Here is a 20,353-nt window from a genome sequence, read left to right as displayed (position 1 = left end):
AAGATTTGCCATTAGAAAGCTTCGGTTATAAATATGAGGTCTGGAGCCCATCGGCAACAACAATTCAATCAACTATGTAGCTAAATGTTAGACCATCAAATCCGTTCCATTATCCGGACTCTGTGCCCATCTAGCGATTAAGTGGAACAGCCCGTAGGGCATATCAACGTCTGGCACTGTTCTAGAGGCCAGCCACGTCGTGCCCACATGCTTTTGATGTTGCAATTTAATGCTATTAAGAGGATAAATTGTTATTTACAAAGATGCCAGATGGCAGCCACTTTCCACAGAGGGAGAGAGAGTCATTGATCGCAGCAACACCTCCTCTTGGCCCGGCCACTTAACACTTTGGCCAGCTGACAGTCAGAGTCGTTAACTTTGACATGTTCATAACAATTGCCTAAAAAGCCGAGACCAATTACGCTGGCCCCTGGCATTGTAATTTAGGCAGCACAGGTTGCCATCGCCATCGCCATCGCCATTGCCACCAGCCGTTGAACATCTTCCTTCGAAATGATTTCCCCCTAACCTTAAGGCCAACTATAGAAATAGAAGAGCTGGGGAAAGAAATAAGAAACCCGTTTAGCATATTGGCAAATGTTTAGTATTTACGAAAACCGACAACTTCCTTGACCGCCCACTTCAGTCAGCCAGCTAGCCACATTCATCTGGCTCTCCAGCTTCCTAGGAAACGAGAAAAAATGGCAAGGGACCACAACAAAGACCACGATGATGATGGTGGCTCAGCGACCTCTGCATTCGTGTTGGACTTTCGGACCAGCGAAATGTTCAACTTTGTGCAGCTGTGGCCGCGGATCTCCTAAGTGGAGTAATGAACTCTTGGCTGGGCCGAGGCTTTTCTTCTGGCCAAATGCGCTGCATGCATGCAACTCTTGTTTCGACCATCCCCAAGCCGCCGTCCTCTGCTCTCTTGAATTTCAACAAATTTACAAATGCCATGGCCCAGCTGAGGGGGCATCCACGGGTTGCCCGGCCTCTGATTGCAAGTTTAAGGTTAAGGTTTCGATTTTGTTTTTGTTTTGGCCAAGCAGTCGCAAAACAAGGAAGTAAACTAGTCGCCCACCGTTCGAAGCACCCATTGAATGGTAAGGTATAAAGGGTAGATTGGTTTGGGGAGTGATAAAAATGTATAAATTCTTAAATAAATAAGATAAGATTATAATAAAAAATTAAAGATAATTTTATATTTTAGAACATTGAAAGTTGAGTATATCTTATTAATTTTGAACAATGAGTGCGGCTGAGTTGATCACCTTTTGTCCTAGCATCCACCTCTTACCAATTTGAAGCCAAACAGTTGGCCCTCCCAAATGGTAATTATAGTGATTCGTTATTGAAATTTTCCACTGACTGAGCTTCAGCTTCAGCATCAGTTTACTGTTAAGAATATTCAGCCCAAATGCGTTGGCCGGCGAGCAAGTTCGTGTCTTAAGTCCTTTGATTTCGGAGGCCTTGGGGCTCGCCCGCGCACATCCTTTGCATATTTCCCGATAGAATTTTCCCATGCAATTTGCCACTAATTGCTGCACGCAGACACCGTAATGCAAGTGGCAGCTTTTCAGCCCCGAATCTGCTTTCTTTCTTGCGCCCAGCACGAACCAAGTGACCACATTACGTGCCCGGCCCAAGCCTTCCACCATGTCCCAGTTCTGGCTTGGGAAGGCCTTCTGGGCTTTTGCATAATATTATTTTTTAATGGGGGAAGGGCAAATTCTTTCTAAAATAAGACAAGAGCATTTAAAAGTTTGTAAAATATTTGTATTTTTTTTATATTTGTTTTTATTTACAAATTATATGTAGCCATATGTTGGTTTTGTTTCCTATTTATGAATCTAAAAGGTGAAAAATCCAAATATGATCACATATTTAAAGAAAAAATGTAAAAATGTAAAATTTTGGTAATTACATAAGAAGTTAGTTTAGAATTTTATTAGATATCAATTCTTTAGAAGCTGCATTTCATTATTAGGACACTTATTTTCTAGTATTTAAACTTACTTATGTTAAATATTGCTTATGTCTTAAAATCTTGTTATATAGTTTTCCTGGAGCTGGAGGGCACTTTGGGAGGGGAAGTCCACGGCCCGATCTGGCCTTGTTGGTATCTCTGCTCCCGGCCTGGTGGTCAAAGTTGTCACCGGTCGTGTCCGCCTGGGTCGGCACTGCAAATCAAAGTGCCTCTGGTCCATGTGACAACAACCTACCGCGTTGCTGCTGGCGAGGAGTCCAGGAGTCGAGCAGCAGCATTTGCTACAGTTGCAGATATTTTAATGGGTTCTTTCGCTTTTCGTTTCGACTCGCCAGCATCGGTGGATAGCATCAAGGAAGCCAGTTTGGCCCGGCTTTTCTCCAGCTCCAGCTCCAGCTCCAGCTCCAGCTCCAGCTCCAGCTCCAGCTGCAGCAGCTTCTGCCAGCTTCTGTTCCTCTAACGCTGTCGTTTAAATGGAAATCAACGCGCAGGATGCATAAAGTTGGCCAGTCTGCGTCTAATGAAAGGGTCAGCTTCTGCTGCCTCTGCTGCCGGCTGCTATGAATTATATGCGCTTTGTTCTTGTGGCTACTGCACGCGAACTGGGCAAAGGCAAATAATAAAGTGAGAAGAACAATGCCAATACAATGTTCAAAGTCAACGAACCTAAAAAGTCCCATATTTCCCTGGCACAGCAGCAGCAGCAGCAGCAGCAGCAGCAACATAGACCAACTTGGAGGCTTTGACTTTGTCCAGCTCAACATTTTTTCGCTCCATTTCATTTTTTCCAAGCATGACGCAAAATTTGTTGCCAGCTTTTCCACACACAGCCTCAGAGTCTCAGCATTTTCACAACCTTTGCACGTACAGCCGAGCGACTGCAGCAGCAGCAGCAGCAGCAGCAGCAGCAGCGGCGACGGCAACAACAGCAACATCAACGGCAATGGCCCTCCATGGCATGCACGTAAAAAGTGCAATGGCCTTAAGTGGAAAAAGCAGTAATAGAAAATAAGCATGGACAAGGCATGGGGGCAAAAAAGCAGCTCAGCACAGCACAGCACAGGGAAAAGAAAAGAAACCAGAGAAGAATTGCTGGCCGTCAGGAGAGTCTGCAAAAAGCGGCAGATCCCTGTTGTTGCTGTTGCTGGCGGTGTTGCTAGTTGGCTGGCTGAACGACCTCGCTGGGATCGGATCATTAGAAGTGGTGCTGCGGCGCAGACACAACAACTACGGGAAGAAGCTGCAAGTTGCCAGGCGCAACAGCAGTCTGCCGCAGATGCAACCAAACCAAAGTGCTGCTACGTGCCCAGGAATCCAGGGGCCAGGGGCCAGGGGCTTGGGCATGTGTATGTGGATTCTGCAATCGAAATAATAAACCCAACTGCTGGACAATTTCCTAGACGTGAGGCTCTCTGCCAGCCCAGTAGCCCTGCTGCTGGCTGCCTGCTGTCCTCTGTTTGTTATGAAGGCGAAACATGGCCAAGTTGTCACTGAAAGCAGCCGCTGACGAACCAATTGACCTTTGCCCCCAGCCGAGGCGGTTCAATGCACTCAATCAAGCAATCAATCAATTGTTCCAAGCCAAAATCATTAGTGCCACACAAAATACCGGCCGTGGCTTGACCCACAGCCCACTTAAGGCAAAACTTGTTGGGGCCAAGAGCCGGATTGGTTCTGCACTCGAAGAAAATTAATGATTCCCTTTAAAAATTACTATGTTTTTGGGAAAAGCACATTCTCTTAGGTGAACCTTTATATAAAATTATGATTACGATGATATAGATTATATTAATATTTATATGGATATCCTTTATAACATAAGTTAATTGTATTTCGATCTATATATAGCCCTACCACTAGGCTTGGTCTATGATTTAACTATTATTGCCTAGAAAAATAAACATATTTCCTATTTTAAAGTAAACATATTTCTTGTTTCCCTCTTCTTTATAAAGGTTTATTTTGTATTTAATTTTCCATTTTCCTGACTGTAGGAGCTGTTGCCTTGGCTGTCTTGGATTTGGGCAATCAAAGCCCAAATACCGCCGTGGCCAGAACATGCGCCAGGCGAATCGGAGACGAGTCTCTGTCTTTGACATTGGCCATGGCAATATAGGTGGCTGGGTTAGAGCCAAAGAAGAAGCCTGGGTACTCGGCCTGGTCTATACACAAAATGTTCGTGAGAAATTCGCACGCTTTTTTATCGCAATTGTTTACGGCGGCATCGGCCACATACAGCATTGCACTGCTGTTGCTGTTGATGTTGCTGTTGTGATGTTGCTGCTGTGCTGCCGCTGCTGGTTGTCAATGGCAACACCAAACAAAGCCCGACCCAAAACCACTCGGAATGGGCAACGTGACTTACATATTTGCCACCTTCATCTGCATCTTCTGCGGCGGCAATCGGCCGCTCCTCCCCGCTACGATTGCGGGTGACTCCCAAGTTTGGATGATTGCAGCTACCCGGCCGAGGCCATTGTTGCAGTTGTTGTTGCGAAATTTAGAATTTCTAATGGTGGCCCTGTCTTGGGCCGGGGTCTGCATTTACCCTGGCTCTTCCAGTTGTTGCAGCAGCAATTTGCGCGTGTTAAATGCAAACGCCGCAGCAACATTTAACTGTTAAACGCGCACTCCGGTCTCGGGACTCCGGAGTGCAGTACCTTCCTGTTGCCTTGAGTGTGCCAAATTATAGTCAATGATTGAATTAAATTTGCAATTGAAAGGAGACTCGCCACGGGCAACGTGGCCAATTCTGGCCCGGCCCGGCCGTCCTGGGAGTAGGCGGCAGTTAAGCCGATTTGGCGGCTAACGGACAACGGCAATAAGTCCCTATACCGGAGGAGTCGGGCCGATGGCAGCGACTTGGATGATGCAAATGTCGCTGGGGGCAAGATTTACTGGTGATGTCATAGGCAGCCGGCAATTGATGTTGCTTTTGTTCGCCGGCTGGCACGTGAATGGGCATTTAATTGCATGTAAATGCAAATGGCTGGGATCATTGGCAGAATGGGAAACACATCAGTTTAATAAGTTGGTTCGGTGTTATGCTGCTAAGAACGCACTGTGAAAAATAAAAAGAAAATTGTTTCTTACTTGCTTACTTTCCAATTTATTTATTTATAAATGTAGCTTTCCTTTGCATCAAAAATAAATGTTGTTTTGGTCCTGAAATGTGATAGTGATATGTAAATGTGGGAATATATTTCCGAAATGCTTAACTAGTTGCCAATTTACTGTAAAACCCTAATTATATTTGGACAAAAATTATTCCGATTTAACGGAAAATATTATAATTTTAAATTATTTTGTTATGGTTCACAAAATAATATTGAAACACAAAATAAATTGTAAATTCGATGACAAATATATTTTTCTAAGGGTATTGATTTGTTCCCTACCAAACCGCAAGTGCATCGTTAAAGATTGTATGTGCAGGTAGGTAATAAATTATTGAATCAAATTAAGCAAACACAGCATCAAGGGAATCTATTTTTAGAGGCATGTATTAACGCCGCGAAGATGAGCACATCAACTAGGGAGTGGGTTGATGATAGATAACCCGGCACGTAGGCGATGCCATCGATGACGTCGTTGGTTGTGAAATACGCTTAATTGGCTGGCGGTTACTTATGCAAACGGAACTGTAGTCCAGGCTTACAGAGGGGAATCGAAGTGGCTTTTTAGCCATTCAAATAAGAACAAGAACCTGCCGAAGGTTCCCAACTAATTGGCCTGCGAGTGGGACTGGGCCAAGTCTCCAGCTGCTCCTGAAGCGCCCCCAATGCCATAATACCAACCAAGATCCGAAAATCCTGACTAATCAGCGGCCTAATGAGGGCTGGTCCCCCTAGTATTAGCTTTTATGTTAGGGGCCATTAAAATTCGAGGAAGAAGGCTAGACAAGAGCTGAACAAGTCGTAAAACTCGAATATCGCCAGCACGAGGGGCATAAAAATGCAGAATAGCTTGCAGATCGCAGTTGATTTAGTTGTTTCATTCGTTTGATAATCTTCATTTGAGTAGTTCCGTCTACACGATTCCCAGCTTAAGCTAACATTAAACATAGGTATTTTCAGGTGCCTAATGGACATCGTAAACCCGACCAGGGAGTCGTCGTTAAAGTCTATTAAAGTAAGATATGTGTGTTTCAATGGGCTTAATATTTACCCAGTTAGCTAAGACATTATAATTAGGTATCTATTAGATATTTCAAGGTATTGATTTTATGGTCATGACATGCGATTTATTTTTTATACTCAAGAAGCACTTTTTATTCCCCTTAATCCTGAAAGTATGCAGAGTATTTTGTAGCAAGGCGAAAAGTCTGATTGATATTCGACAATAACTTAAGACCTAAGACTTAATTTTGGTGGTTAAAAAAAAAAACAATATTCTCATATTACGATCCTTGTTAACTGAGATTCTCTGTACTTTCGAAGCCATTATCAACCCGATTTTTACAGCCAACCACAAGCCTGCCATAATGGCTTTCGGTCTAGACTAGACCTAAAATACCTTAGTACCACAGACTAAATGAACTCCCCTAGAGCTAATTAGACGTACACACACACCAGCCAACTGTAACTGTTCCAAATGCGATCGCAGCTTGAAACTAATTAGCTGCCCAGCGGTTCTCATGGCGGAATAAGATCAGCCGGCTGGCCTGGCTGGCTAATTAAAATCGCCAAAAGGCTCTCTCCACCTTAAACATGCTGGGCGCGCTCATAAAAGTGCACATTTCTGTAATAAGCATGAAATGCAGCTAGGTGGAACCGGGAACCGGGATCGGGAGCCTGGGATCTGGGACCTGGGACCTGGGACCTGGAACCCCTAGACCCCTGGACCCCTGCGAGCTGGCCATTGGCCGGCGAAGGTCCCGGCCAAAACTATAAATAACGCCATGTCTCCACGAGACTACGGCCAGCCACATGTATTGATGTGTGTCCTGTCCACTGCTTTTTAAATCAAATGATAATAAATCACCGCCAGATATCATAAAACATGTTGCTCATAATCATCGGGCGCTCGTGGCATGGGGGGTTTTTAGGCATTCCGCTGCCTCCTCCTAGGCCATGACACAAAAAGTTCAGGCCACGAGGCAGCCGGCCGGGTTTGGTGGGAAATTTGCGCCGCTTCTAAGCAGAAGTGGCCGAGGATCGGCTTTTGTGGCTCTGCGGCTCTTTGTTGCTCCTGCAGCAGCAGAAGCAGCAGCAGCAGCCGCCGAAGATACTCCTAATTTGCATAAATGACAATGAGAGTCATAAAACATGCGTCGTTGTTGTCGTTGCTCGATTGTCTTGCCGCTGCTCTGGGTTCTCCTTTTTTTCCCCCCGTTTTTAATAAAAAATATTGCCGGCTGGCTGCCGCATTTTCATCATCGTGCAACATCGTGTTGTATGTTCTTGTACATTGCATAAATTAGATTTCGCGCTGATCTACACTTTTGCTGGCACGACGAAGAAAGTGCAACCCGAAGCGGTTTCCCTCTTCGCCGGAGAGAAAGAAAAGAACATCAGCGTCCACCCCATCCCCCATCCACAGCCAGGGCCACATCAGCAGATGCTGAAGAATTTATATCGGCAAAATGACGGTCAAAAATGTTAAGGGCCAAAAGCGTGTCTGGAAGTTCAAATACGAGCAGAACAAGCAGGAAGCGGAGGCAGTCATGGCACGCCACTCAGGCGATTTGAAGGAGGTTTGAGGATGGGAATGGCTGGGGAGACGGGGATCGAGACGGGGACTGGGTACCGGGTACCGGGTACCGGGCTGAAGATGAGGCCCAGAGGATGCAGCTTCGCCTGCCTGCCGGCTACTTGTGCGGCATGGCAAGGTGAGGCCTGGCCTCGTCTCCGGCCATTTCATTTCATTCCAAGACACTTCAACCTCACACTCGAAAAAATGTCACGCCAAAAAATTAGAAACGAATCAGTGTATTAATCAAAAACTTGTTTTCCTTAAAGAATTTCCAGTTTAAACCATTCTCTACTCATATCTTATCAGCTAACATTTTCAAAATTAAATGATTTTTCCTAAAAAGTATTCAAAGTATTTTTATGTTTTAATATTAAAAATTCAAGATACAAAAGTAACTTTATTTTAGGTTTTTTTTAGCCTAACAAATATTTACATTGTTAACACATTTCATATGGCCATAACTGGTTTTACATGTTTGAATATGAAATACAGATACTTAAGTATAATATTGATATACAAAACCATATATAAATAATTGTTCCAAGAATACTTACTTTACCTCTTGCATTAATATTATTGGACAATTGATTTTAATTTATAAAAATTGTTATTTCATTTTTCAACGTGTACCCGTTCCATGCCAGCTGGCCAGCAATCGTCGCCTGCTTCCTCCTCACGGACCAGCCCATGTTGTTGCCCTTTTTGAAATTTATCTTAGCTTCACTTGACACTTGTCGTCGTTGTCGTTGCGAGGTTCCAGAGCCGCAGAGCCCCGTCCGCAGGCAGTCGCGAAATTTCCGCAATCTCGCGCCTTTAAAGTTCCAGCAGTTATCATTAGAGAACGAGCTGGGCTTCAATTTTCCGCAAACACATCCCCCATCCCCATCCCCATCCCCATCCCCATCCCCATCCCCATCCCCATCCGCATCGCCATCCCAATCCTTCCCTTTCAGATTGTTATTGTAACCTGCGGTCCACATCTGGAGGCTATTCGCCTTGTCTTTTTGCGCTGCAGCATTTGACGCGAGCCTTCTTTTTGTATTTCTGCACTCTCGGCCATAACTGGCAATTGCACGAACTATTTGCTGCCTTTAGCCAGGGCTTAGGAACTGTCGAGGGCTTTCATAGGTGAGCATCAGATGATATTGCGCTACTTTTGCACATCAGGGCATGTGAGTCCCGGCTACCCATCGAGGATTGTTAGTATAACATCTTTTAAAGAAGATCGAAAAAAATTGTAAATATTTTTATTAAAAAAAATATATTTATTACATTTAGAAATATTATAAATATCATATTTTGAAACGTACCAGCTCCAATATATAGATTTCTATTTGATGAAGCTACTGCTTTTGCATATTCATTCTTCACCCAATCATTAAATAACAAAGCTATGATGTGCCAACTCAAGACCAGAACCCGAGGACCCAGCCCTTATGGGCTGAGCCTTGATCGACTCCCCACTCTGACAGCTGTTCCATGTGCAAAACTACACCCCCGATCGCCGACTTATCGCAATATCTGCTGGACACCTTATTTACTTTTAATGAAGTGTTGGTCGGCTATCGCCAATCGGTTTCTTCTGCGAATCGTCGAGGGTAATTGATGTTGAGACCCTGGATGCTCTGGAGGCTCTTTGGAGCTGTCAATTTGTTGCACCACTTAATAAGCAGCCCATAAACGCGATATGTAACGCATTTCTCCCCCAATGCCAGTGCCAATTTGAGGGACTCAACTCAATTCAGTGTCTGGCAGATGCGTTGCGGCAATTTGTTGCACCCAAATGCGAGCCGCATGCCATGTTGCATACATGCATAGAGGCGGTGGGAGTTGGCTGGGGGAGTCTGGAGGAAGCTGGAGAGGATGGGGAGCCGCCATGACCATGGGGTAAGCCCTTTTTGGGGCCCCGGCAAATCATTGCGCACGCTGCGATGCCGAGATTATCTTGTCCGATTGCGTTTACAAGGCACCGGGGGCCTTGGCCAGTGCTCTCGCCTGGCCATAAACGCAATTAGAAGAACAATTGTTAGACATGCAAAGCGGGGACGTTGGCCACCATCCACCATCCGCCGTCAACCGTCCACGGCCCAGCCCTTTCTGGGCAGCCTCGATTGCCATCTCGGGATCTGGGCGAGATCTGGGGAATCCGGGGGGCTCTGGGGGCCCAGCAGCGCTTGTGTGCGTGTTTATAACTCAAATGAGCAATTACCTTGCAGAGGGTTTTGTGCAGGGAATGGTCGCCGTTGTCGTGGCTTTAAATAAACTCTTCATGGTGCTCCAGCCTTTGAAGAATACTGCACAGTGGTTCAAAAATGACTGTACTTATGGGTTCAAATTTTCATAGAGTACGCTCTTTATAATCAAGACTGTTAAGCCCCTAAAATCCATTCGTTCTACTGGTATATCGGTTAAATGCCAACTCCTACAGAGATACATACAAAATGTATTCCTTCGAATCATTTCAGCTTTGGCAATAGAAAAGTCAAGACGAAATGTTGAAGTGGGGCCAATTTGTTATATTACTTTTTTTAGTGCCACCTGGACTATCTATCGTGAATAAATTTTCCACGGTAAGATTAACTCAAAGCCATTACAAGAAGGTTAACTATTTGAAATCTTCTTGAAGTATTTGGCCTCGAAGGTTTTTGAACAAATCGATAAGGTTTTCTTGGACCTGGAAACTAATTATAGGTTTACTCTCAAACATGAATATATTTGTAACAAAAGGTTTGATAACAATATTGCTTTGCTCGACTATCAAACTAAATTGTCTGTTTAAAGCTTGCATGAAACAAAAGGTCTGCTTGGTAAATATATATAAACTTTTTAAAAATTAACCTTTTCGTGTATGTTTGCAGAGACTAGCTTAAACTGGCAGAAGGCACAAGAAACATTAAGGATAATGAAAAATATTTTTAGCACTGATTGCAAGATCACACTCAATCCCAAGCCAATGGCCAGAAGTTCCCTTTTTGATAGAAAACCTGGTGATTGGCCTTTTCTAAACCCTATTGGTGGACCACCTCTTTTTCTTCCCAACAAAGTTCCAGGATTCCTTCCATTTCCGCCAGCTTGGCATCCGCCTGAAACTTTTCCTTCCCCAAACCAAGTGATACCACCATTTCCAGGGCAGCTCGCACCTCCAGTTTGGAATCAACCTCAGACTTTATTTCCCTCAAACCGGGGTTTATTATTGCCTGTGCCACCAGGACAAGAAATACCACCGAATCCACTTCCAGGACATCCCGCACCTCCTGTTTGGAATCAACCTCAAACTCTTTTTCCCCCAAACCAAGGTTTATTATTGCCTGGACCGCCAGGACCACAGACACCTCCAAATCCACTTCCAGGAGGACCTGCACCTCCAGTTTGGCCTCCACCTCAACCACTTTTTCCCTCAAACCAAGTTTCATTATTGCCGGCACCGCCTGGACCGTGGATACCCACAAACCCAACTCCAGGAGGACCTGCACCTCCAGTTTGGCCTCCACCTCAAACTCAACTTCCCCCAAACCAAGTTTCATTATTGGTGGCACCGCCTGGACCATGGATACCCGCAAATCCACTTCCTGCACCACCAAGATCAGTGGTACCCCCAACGCCATTTCCAGGACAGCCCGCACCTCCAGCTTGGCATCCACCTCAAACTTTTCCTCCCCTTAAACAGGGTTTATTAATGCCTGGACCAGTGATACCCCCAAATCCGATTCCAAGACAACCCGCACCTCCAGTTTGGCGTCCACCTAAAACTATTCTTCCCCCAAAACCACTTATACTATTGCCTGCACCGCCAGTGCCAGTTATACGTCCAGTTGGGCATCAACCCGAAAGTCATTTTCCCCGAAACCATAGTTCAGGATTACCTGCACCACCTGGAGCTTCTTTACCTTTGATATTTCCAGGCCCAATTACAGCATTGCTCCCATCTAAATCAGGATCTTTACGTATAGATCTCTCTAGGCTGAAGAATCTTAATATACTCCAAGTATATCCTGGTAAATCCAAAATAGTAAAGAAAAACCCACGTTAAGTGATAAGCCGAAATCTTTTTCTAGGTCAACCAGCACCTCCATTTTGGCACCCACCTGGAACTCTTCCTTCCCCAAACCCAGGTCCAGGATTGCCTGCACCACCGGGATCAGTTATCCCCCCAAATCCAGCAACACCCGCACCGGCAGGTGGAACTGGAACTGGAGCTGTTTCTCCACCTTCAACTCCAGGATTACTTGCACCACCTAGTACTCTACCTCCTCCTGACCTAGGTTCAGGATTGCCTTCACCACCGGGATCGGTTATTCCCCCAAGTCCACTCCCAGAAACACCCGAACCGGATGGTGGAACTGGAACTCCTGCAATTCCAGGATTCCCTGCACCACCTGAAACACTTCCTTCCCTAAACCCAGATTTAGGATTTCCTGCTCCTCCGGGATTAGTTATTCCCCCAAATCCTCTTCCAGAAACACCCGCACCGGCTGGTGGAACTGGAACTCCTGTTTCCCCACCTTTAACTCCAGGATTACCAGCATCACCTGAATTCGTTACTCCCCCAAATCCCTTTGCAGAAACACCCCCACCACCATTTCTCCTACCGCCAGGACCTTCTCTAGGATCAGGATTGTGGCCACCTGAAATAAATAATTCTACATTACCAGGTAAAGATCTCTCTCTCTCCAGGTATATCGGAGTAAGCCTTAAATAGTAAAAGAAAGGTCGTTATACAATTCTTTTAGTATTAAAGAAGTTCCAAACACTGTTATAATTTTTAGTATATAACAAAAGTAAATAGCAAAACTAATGCTAGGCCAAAAAAACCCAATAAGGGTCCTTGCCAAAAGTAACCAGCTGATCCACAATACTTAGTATTGTAATTAAAAATACGAATTCTATCTAAACGCCCTTTTAAGACGTTAATAATACATTAACCTTCAAAACAGATTTCAGATTAATTATTGGCCAAATATAATAATATTTTTAAGTTCATTTTAAAGATTACGCGAAATGTCCAAAAAGAATCGCTTGATATTACGTTTTTTTAGCGTCACGTAACAACTGCATTGAACGTTCCTCGGTAAGTCCGACTCACATTATTTATAAACACTTTGCTAATTATTGGCCTATTTCTTTAGGTATTTGAAGAAATGGACGACGTACTTTTGCGATTAGAAGCTAACCAAAAATCTTTTAGTCTTTATCAGCAGTCATGCAATGAAAGGTTCGTTAAAAAGTACCTGGGATCAAAATTATATTTCATTTTCTTTATCGTTTAAAGCTTGCTTAAATCAGAAAATGAAGGAATTGGTAAGCACACATCCTTTATTTATTTAATGTCGGTATTTCACACAGGCTCTTCGGAACCAAGGCTCTCATTTTCAGAAGAATGCCTCTGTTCTACTGCAGATTGCACGAAAGTACATCAAGTTATTAAAGCAAATTTTTGAAGCTGCCAATAAAATACCAGGATCGGCAGGACCACAGCCAGTTGGAAATCCTCCGATGGGAAATCAAGAGCGGAATCCCACTGGGAACCCTCCAAAAGGACGAGAAGGATGGCATCCCCTTGGTGTGACGAATCTTAATATAAATAATATAAATCTTAACAAGAACCAATATAAAAAGTCCGAGTAAAAATTAAAGAATAAAATAAAGTCAGTTAACACTCAGAAAAAAAGCGGTACAGAATTTCGTAAAGATCACATATTAAAATGCATGGTCAATAGTAAAACGTCAATTTATTTTACCAGTTTCGAAATGACATCAAAAAATTAATTTGAAAGTTATATATGGAAAATCCATTTTGTTTCCGCATTAAACCAGAGAATGTGAATTTTATAAGCAAAACATATTAAGCCAGAATATTTCGGCTCACTTAGCCAAGCGAATATACAAAACGAACAGCACGAAATGTGCAAATGGCACTATATTGTACTTTTATTTTATTTATTGCCACGTGTTCGAGGCCTTAAAATCAATGATTCCTTGGTAAAGATTTACATTCCAATCCATAAAATATGTTTTGTAACTCATATATTTTTAAGGACAAAAAGTTGTTTACGAACTTCTTTAACCAAATCGACTTTCTGTTACTAGAACTAGAAGCACACCAAAAATCCCTCTTTATTCATCAGCAGTCATGCACCAATGGGTTTGTTTTATTAATATTCCTGATCGCTTCTTTTACTAATTGTTTAACTATTTTAATTTTGAAGTTGGATTCGATGGGAAAGTGACCTTGGTAAATACAAATATTATTATATTATAAGCATGTAAATTTGGCTCTCTTTTGTTTACAGACACTGCCAAAACTGGAAATCAATACTTTAATAATAGGAGTGGTGGGTCTTCTTTGCTACAGAGCACAAAAAAGCAGTTCAATCTCTTAAAGGAACTTCTGGAAACCGACTGTCCAAATGAAATTTATCATTATTTCCAAATGACCAGGTCATATAACCCACATGCTCATTTTGCCTTTATACCTCATCATCCTCCTCCTCCTCCCCGGCCTCGTCCCCGACGTCGACGCCGACGCCGACCACGACCACCTCCACCGCCTCCACCGCCTCCACCACCTCCACCGCCCCCAGCTCCAACGCCAACTTCTAGTCCTTCAGCTAAACGTCCCAGACCGGTTTCGAATCGTTTACCTACCAATAGAATATATCCAACCTTCACAGAGGAGGAGATAACAATGCGATATAATCAAAAATTACTAGAAGAATATTATCGGATGATACTGACAAACAACCGAATCATAAACCCCACATGTAACCAGATCTTATACCAAATCCTTAAACCAAAGTTCATATCTAAAAATTTTTCCAGCTTGCTCTCCCCTAAATCAATATTATACGATGGGAAATGGAAAAATAACCTTTATGCTAAATTGCACAATTGGAACCCAAACCAACATCATAGTTCCCTTACCAACAAATGGAACACACCAAACCCTCCCAAATCCTCTAAGTCCATGGTACCCACCACGGAACCCCAGTGTTCCACTGTTACCAGGATTTCCCCCACATCCACTTTCACCTGGAAACCTGTTACCCCCAAGTCCACGATGGACTGACCGGGAAGTGAAATATCCTATTACATCTGGAAGACTGTATCCGTCACCCACAATTCATGGATGGCCTGCACCAGCAGGAAAACCTGCACTTCCAGTTTGGCCACCAATTCCCCCTCAAGATGTACCTCCACGATTAAGTCCACCTCGAGGACTAGAACAAGGCCCACCCTACCAAGTAATATATCCACCAGGACCGCGCTTGAGTCCACCTCAAGGATCAGGACAAGGCCCACCCCACCAAGTTGTGCTTCCGGCCGTACCGCCAATTCCCCCTCAAGTATTACCTGCACCTCCATATGTTAGTCCACCCCAAGGACCAGGACAAGGCCCACCACCCCAAGTTGGATATCCACCAGGACCGCCAATTTCCCCTCAAGTACTACCTGCACCACCATATGTAAGTCCACCTCATGGACCAGGACAAGGCCCACCCCACCAAGTTGTGCTTCCGCCCGTACCCCCAATTCCCCCTCAAGTACTACCTGCACCTCCATATGTTAGTCCACCCCAAGGACCAGGACAAGGACCACCACCCCAAGTTGGATATCCACCAGGACTGCCAATTCGCCCAGAAGGAGAACCTACACCTCCAGTCACCCCCTGGTGGCGGACACCTCCACCCCCCATAGCGAGATTGAGTCTACCTAAATTAGGATTGCTCCCACCTGAATTAAATTCTATAGCTTCAGGTACAGAGCTCTCCGGGTTGGAGAATCTTAACATACTTCAAGTATTTCCTGGTTAATCTTAAATGATAAATAAAAACCAAAGTAGTCTTCAAGTTTTCGTCAATGCCTATCGATTAAATTTCTGACACTTGTCAGTGAATTTGTTATAATTTAAAGAACATTATTAATTTTATTTTAATTTTAAACAAAAGAAGAAGCTAATGTCGGTGGCTCGACTAAAGAATACCCGTTTCTCGGCTAAACGGATGGCGAGAGGGATGAAGGAATGCCTTCAGGAAATTGAATTGAATTAAAATAAAATTGTAAATTTTCAGTTTTTATTGTTAATGTCAATTTGGATGCCAAACACAGTTCGAATTGGGCCATTCATTAAAAGATCTAAGCAAATAAAATGTGAGTAACCAGAAATGTTTTTGTAAAACGTAAAACGCAAATTTAAAGTGAGAGTCGGAGCATGCCTATGTATATAGTTTTCAGAAAACAAATTTATATAAATATTAGACATGGAAAATCAATTTTGTTTCACCATTAATCCAGAAAAAGTATAAATTCAAGCAAAGCACATAGCGCCGGCATTTCTTGCCTCAGTTAGCAAACCGAAACTACTAAACTGCTCGCAAATGCGCAAATGGCACATCGTAATATTATTTTATTTAGTGACACGTGGCCAAGGCCTTAAAAACAATGATTCGGCGGTAAGGATTAAAACTTTGAACCACACAACATGGTTTTTAAATAATATCTTTTTAAGGAGAAGAAATTATTTACGAATTTCTTCAAGCAAATCGATTCTCTGTCAGAAGACCTATTTGCACACCAAAAATCCCTCTTTATTCAACATCAGCTATGCACCAATGGGTTTGTTTTATTAATTCCTATGATCGCTTTGATTACTAATTCTTAAATTGTTTTAATTTTACAGTTCGCTTCAAGAGGAGGGTGACTTTGGTAAATATATTGGTCTATTATAAATATACACATTTAACTCGATGATTTGCAGCATCTGTCAAAACTGTTCGAATTTTGAATCAGAGTAATGTATTTTCTTTAATGCTGATCTTAAAAAGTAGGTTCAATAGCTTAAAGCGACTACTGGAAACCGATTGTCCAGATGAAATGTATCAACATTTCCAAATGACCCGCACATTTCTACCATTTTTTCGTTTGTTCAGTAAAAGATACCGAAGAAGACGTATCCAAGAAGAAAGTGATTCCGTTCCCAGTAGACCTAATATCCTAATATTTAATCGTCCTCGTCCCGTTTTTCTTCCAAGTCCTCCTGCTCCTGCTCCTGCTCCTCCTAACGTCTATATCTCCAATTACTATATACCTGAGCGTCCCCGTCCCCGTCGGCCTCGACCAACGCCGCCCCCTCCAGCGCCACTGCAACCGCCTCTGCCTCCACCTCCTCCACCACCACCGCCTTCACCGCCCCCACCTCCTACGCCAACTCCTCGTCCTTCAGCTAAACGTCCCAGACCGGTTACACCTCGTTTACCAACCAATGGAATATATCCCACCGTTAGAGAGGAGGAGATAATAATGCGATATAATCAAAAACTCCTAGCGGAATATTACCGAATGATACTGACAACCAACCGTGTCCTAAACCCCACACGTAACCAAATCTTATATCGATATCTTATTTCTTTTTTTATGAAAATCTTTTTTCCAGCTTGCATTCCCCTCAATCAATATTATACGACGGGAGATGGGAAAATATCCTTGATGCTGAATTGCACAATTGGAGCCCAAACAAACGTCATAGTTCCTTTACCAACAAATGGAACATACCCAACCCTTTCAGAGAGCTTTGTTGGGAATCCACAGATCCCAAACCTGCCTCCGTGTGCCTATCCATTTCCCAAACACCAAGCTCCAGACTTTCTGAAGTATCCGTACACGGGATATCCATGTCATCCCCTAAATCCATGGTACCCACCACGGAACCCCAGTGTACCACCCTTGATTCCGCCGAATCAAGGAGCGGAATTTTCTGTACTACCAGGATTTCCCCCATATCCACTTCCACCTGGAAACCTGCTACCCCCAAGTCCACGATGGCCTGACCGGGAAGTGTCTATTCCACCTGGAAGTCTGTATCCCCCACCCACAATTAATGGATGGCCTGCACCACCAGCACCTCCAGTTTGGCTGCCAACTCCCCCTCGAGGAGTACCTGCACCTCCACCTCAAGGACCAGGACAAGGAACAGGACATGGCCCACCACCCCAAGTTGTATATCCACCAGGATCGCCAATTCCCCCTCAAGTACCTCCTGCACCTCCACACTTGATTCCACCTCAAGGACCAGGACAAGGCCCACCAGCCCAAGTTGGTTATCCACCAGGACCGCCGATTCCCCCTCCTGGAGTACCTGAACGTGGGATACAAAATTCCAAACATTTCGGTGTAGACCTCTCTAGCTTGCAAAACATGAACATACTTCAAGTATTTCCTGGTTAATCTTGAGTAGTAAGTAAGAACCAATGTAAAGTCTTCAAGCTTTTGCCAAAACTTATCGACTGAAGTTCTGACGTTTAATATTTTAAACGAGAAAATTAAAAATGAATTAACTATTAGATACGGAAAATCGACTTTGTTTCAGCATTAAGCCAAAAAGATAAAAAGCGAGTCATATTAAGACGACACCTTTTGGCACAGTTGCCCCACCGAATTTACACAAACTGCACGAAATGTGCAAATGGCACTATATTGTACTTTTATTTTATTTAGTGCCACGTGGGCACGGTCTTAAAAACAATGATTCGGTGGTAAAGTTTAAACATTGATTTCAATTCCTACACCAAGGGTTTTAATGAATATGTTTTTAAGGACAATAAGTTTTTTACGAATTTCTTTAACCAAATCGACTTTCTGTTACTAGAGCTAGAAGCACACCAAAAATCCCTCTCTATTCATCAGAGTTCATGCACCAATGGGTTTGTTTTATTAATATCTCTGATCGCTTTTTTTTACTAATTGTTCAACTATTTTAATTTTGAAGTTCGATTCAAGTGGAAGGTGACCTTGGTAAATATATTTTTCTGTTACAAATGCACACATTTAACTCGATTTTTTTACAGCTTCTGCCACAACTGCAAATCGAAACTCAAACTCTGAGGGTAATGCTCTACTGCAGAGCACAAAAAAGCAGTTCAAGCTGTTGAAGCAACTGCTGAAAACCGATTGTCCGAGCAAAATTTATCAATATTTTCAAAGGAACCGCTCATACAATCCACATGATCCTTTTGTCTTTATACCCGATAGCGCTGTGGATCCGGAAGAACCTAGTCCAACTTCCCGACCCCGACCCCGACCTGCTCCTTCTCGTCCTCCTCGACGTCGCCCACGCCCCCGTCCGCGCCCTCGTCCTCGCCCTCGTCCTCGTCCTCGTCCTCGCCCCCGTCCAACTCCTTCACCTCCGAAAACCACCACAAAGAGTACTTGTGACTCTCATAGAAAACACCCAGTAATTCCAGAGATTGAACTGCCGCCAGGATACGAACTCGTTGAAATAGAAGTACATTCTCTATGTGACCATGGAAAGCAGCCACATAACAAACATTAAAATAAGAACTTTACTTGAAATTGTCGCCCTAAATAAATTGACTCAAAAATAAGAATTTTATTACTTAATTTTATGTTCTTTTTTTTTTAATTTAAGAAATCCTATATAATTTTACTACCTACCCAAAAGCACAAGAAAAAATCGTCCAATATTTCGAAAATTCAATTCTAGATTTGCTAGCACTTAAATATATTTTCTAAAAAATGTTTGATAAGAAAATGTGTATTACTAAAACTGAAATGTCAAATTATAATCGATCTAATTTATTTTCCCAAAATTTAAGTGACGGAGAGCTTTTGATAACAAATTACTATTAGAGGATTATTTTTTGTTTTAATATGTTTCTTTTTTGTTGGCCCCAAAACCACAGTGCGCCTTCCAAAGTGTCTTGCGTTTGGCGTTGACTTGTGAGAAAGCTGGGCCGGCAGGGGCGAAATATTTTAGAATTTTCACAACACGTCACACGACAGCAGTGCCAGGAGGGCAGAGTGGCAGGGCATACGTGGATGCTCTTGGGCCCTTGGCAGGCTGAGGGATTGGGACCGGGAGTCTGAGTCTGGACCCCAGAGCCGGACGGCTGGAGAGCTGGTTGGCCAGCACCCGCACGCTCATGGCTTGTATTTGGCTTGTTAACTGCGCTTGTTTACTTTATGTTAAATTAAGTTGAGAATCGTGCAATGCAAATCAGTGCGCAGTGCCAGCCGGAAAAGTCAGAGCCCAGCCAGACCCCAGCCAGACTCCGCCAGACTCCGAGACCAGGTCCAAATCTAAATCCAAGTCGTAGCTGGAGCTGAAGCCCAGCCGCATACAATTTTCCAACTCTTTTCTAATTGCCAAGCCGACGAGCGGGTTCTGGAGGAGAAGAGTTCACTGATTGCTTTGCATACGAAATGAATTAATGTCATTGAGGAAGAAGATGTTGCCAGTTGGCACTGCAGGGGCCGATTCTCCGGTAGCCGAAGACGAGTCTTCCCGACCGTTCTTCCCCCTCCGTCTTCTTTGTTTTTCGTCTTCTTTTTTTCTTCGTGCCGGCCTGGTACTAATTTGAATTACAGTGCACCAGACTCAAGACTAGCTTCCTTTTCATTATCTAAGGGTCTAAGACTTCATTGCTGGCAGTTATCAAATGCAGCACATCAGGCAGAGACATAGTGCAGACTGCGAGTCAGTCTGAGAATTCGAAGACAGATGTCTGCGAGACCCCACTGGAAAAAAATGTCCTACTATCATAAGTTTATAAAGAGATTTTAGCTAGGTTATCCTTTCTTAAAATTATGGTTTTTAGGAATTTTACTTAGTTAAGGGATCTGTATTATAATATAATATTATCTCTATCTATCTAT

The 20,353-nt window shown here is 43.5% G+C and overlaps 2 protein-coding genes across 7 annotated transcripts; both read left to right on the top strand.

Annotated features, from left to right (window-relative positions):
- Window positions 1-10,149: 10,149 nt before the first annotated feature.
- LOC108027736 (protein TsetseEP) lies at window positions 10,150-19,065 on the top strand. Of its 4 annotated transcripts, XR_007763431.1 has the most exons (12): window positions 10,150-10,254; window positions 10,311-10,411; window positions 10,466-10,482; window positions 10,543-11,679; window positions 11,740-12,336; window positions 12,721-12,752; window positions 12,811-12,896; window positions 12,954-12,982; window positions 13,044-13,663; window positions 13,720-13,826; window positions 18,447-18,472; window positions 18,526-19,065. XR_007763431.1 is itself a non-coding variant. In XM_050885181.1 (4 exons), exons 1-4 carry the CDS (start codon window positions 13,586-13,588, stop codon window positions 18,607-18,609), a joined length of 303 nt encoding a protein of 100 aa, XP_050741138.1. In that variant the 5' UTR covers window positions 13,561-13,585; the 3' UTR covers window positions 18,610-19,065. The 4 variants fall into 4 exon arrangements, 3 of the variants coding, with proteins under 3 accessions (XP_050741138.1, XP_050741137.1, XP_016954777.1); XM_050885181.1 differs by lacking the exons at window positions 10,150-10,254; window positions 10,311-10,411; window positions 10,466-10,482; ... (3 more) ...; window positions 12,811-12,896; window positions 12,954-12,982 and having other exon boundaries at window positions 13,561-13,663; window positions 18,439-18,472; XM_050885180.1 differs by lacking the exons at window positions 10,150-10,254; window positions 10,311-10,411; window positions 10,466-10,482; ... (3 more) ...; window positions 12,811-12,896; window positions 12,954-12,982 and having other exon boundaries at window positions 13,567-13,663.
- On the top strand, window positions 15,983-18,023 carry LOC108027697 (uncharacterized). 3 transcript variants are annotated; one of them, XM_050885182.1, is made up of 4 exons: window positions 15,983-16,134; window positions 16,191-16,297; window positions 16,362-16,387; window positions 17,115-18,023. In XM_050885182.1, the coding sequence occupies exons 1-4, from the start codon at window positions 16,060-16,062 to the stop codon at window positions 17,903-17,905; spliced, it is 999 nt and encodes a 332-aa protein (XP_050741139.1). In that variant the 5' UTR covers window positions 15,983-16,059; the 3' UTR covers window positions 17,906-18,023. The 3 variants fall into 3 exon arrangements, with proteins under 3 accessions (XP_050741139.1, XP_050741140.1, XP_050741141.1); XM_050885183.1 differs by having other exon boundaries at window positions 16,016-16,134; window positions 16,197-16,297; XM_050885184.1 differs by lacking the exons at window positions 15,983-16,134; window positions 16,191-16,297; window positions 16,362-16,387 and adding an exon at window positions 16,917-17,057.
- Window positions 19,066-20,353: the final 1,288 nt, after the last annotated feature.

Source organism: Drosophila biarmipes, chromosome 2L (assembly GCF_025231255.1).
Source record: "Drosophila biarmipes strain raj3 chromosome 2L, RU_DBia_V1.1, whole genome shotgun sequence".
NCBI classification, from domain to species: domain Eukaryota; kingdom Metazoa; phylum Arthropoda; class Insecta; order Diptera; family Drosophilidae; genus Drosophila; species Drosophila biarmipes.
This window is presented reverse-complemented; position numbering and strand designations above follow the sequence as displayed.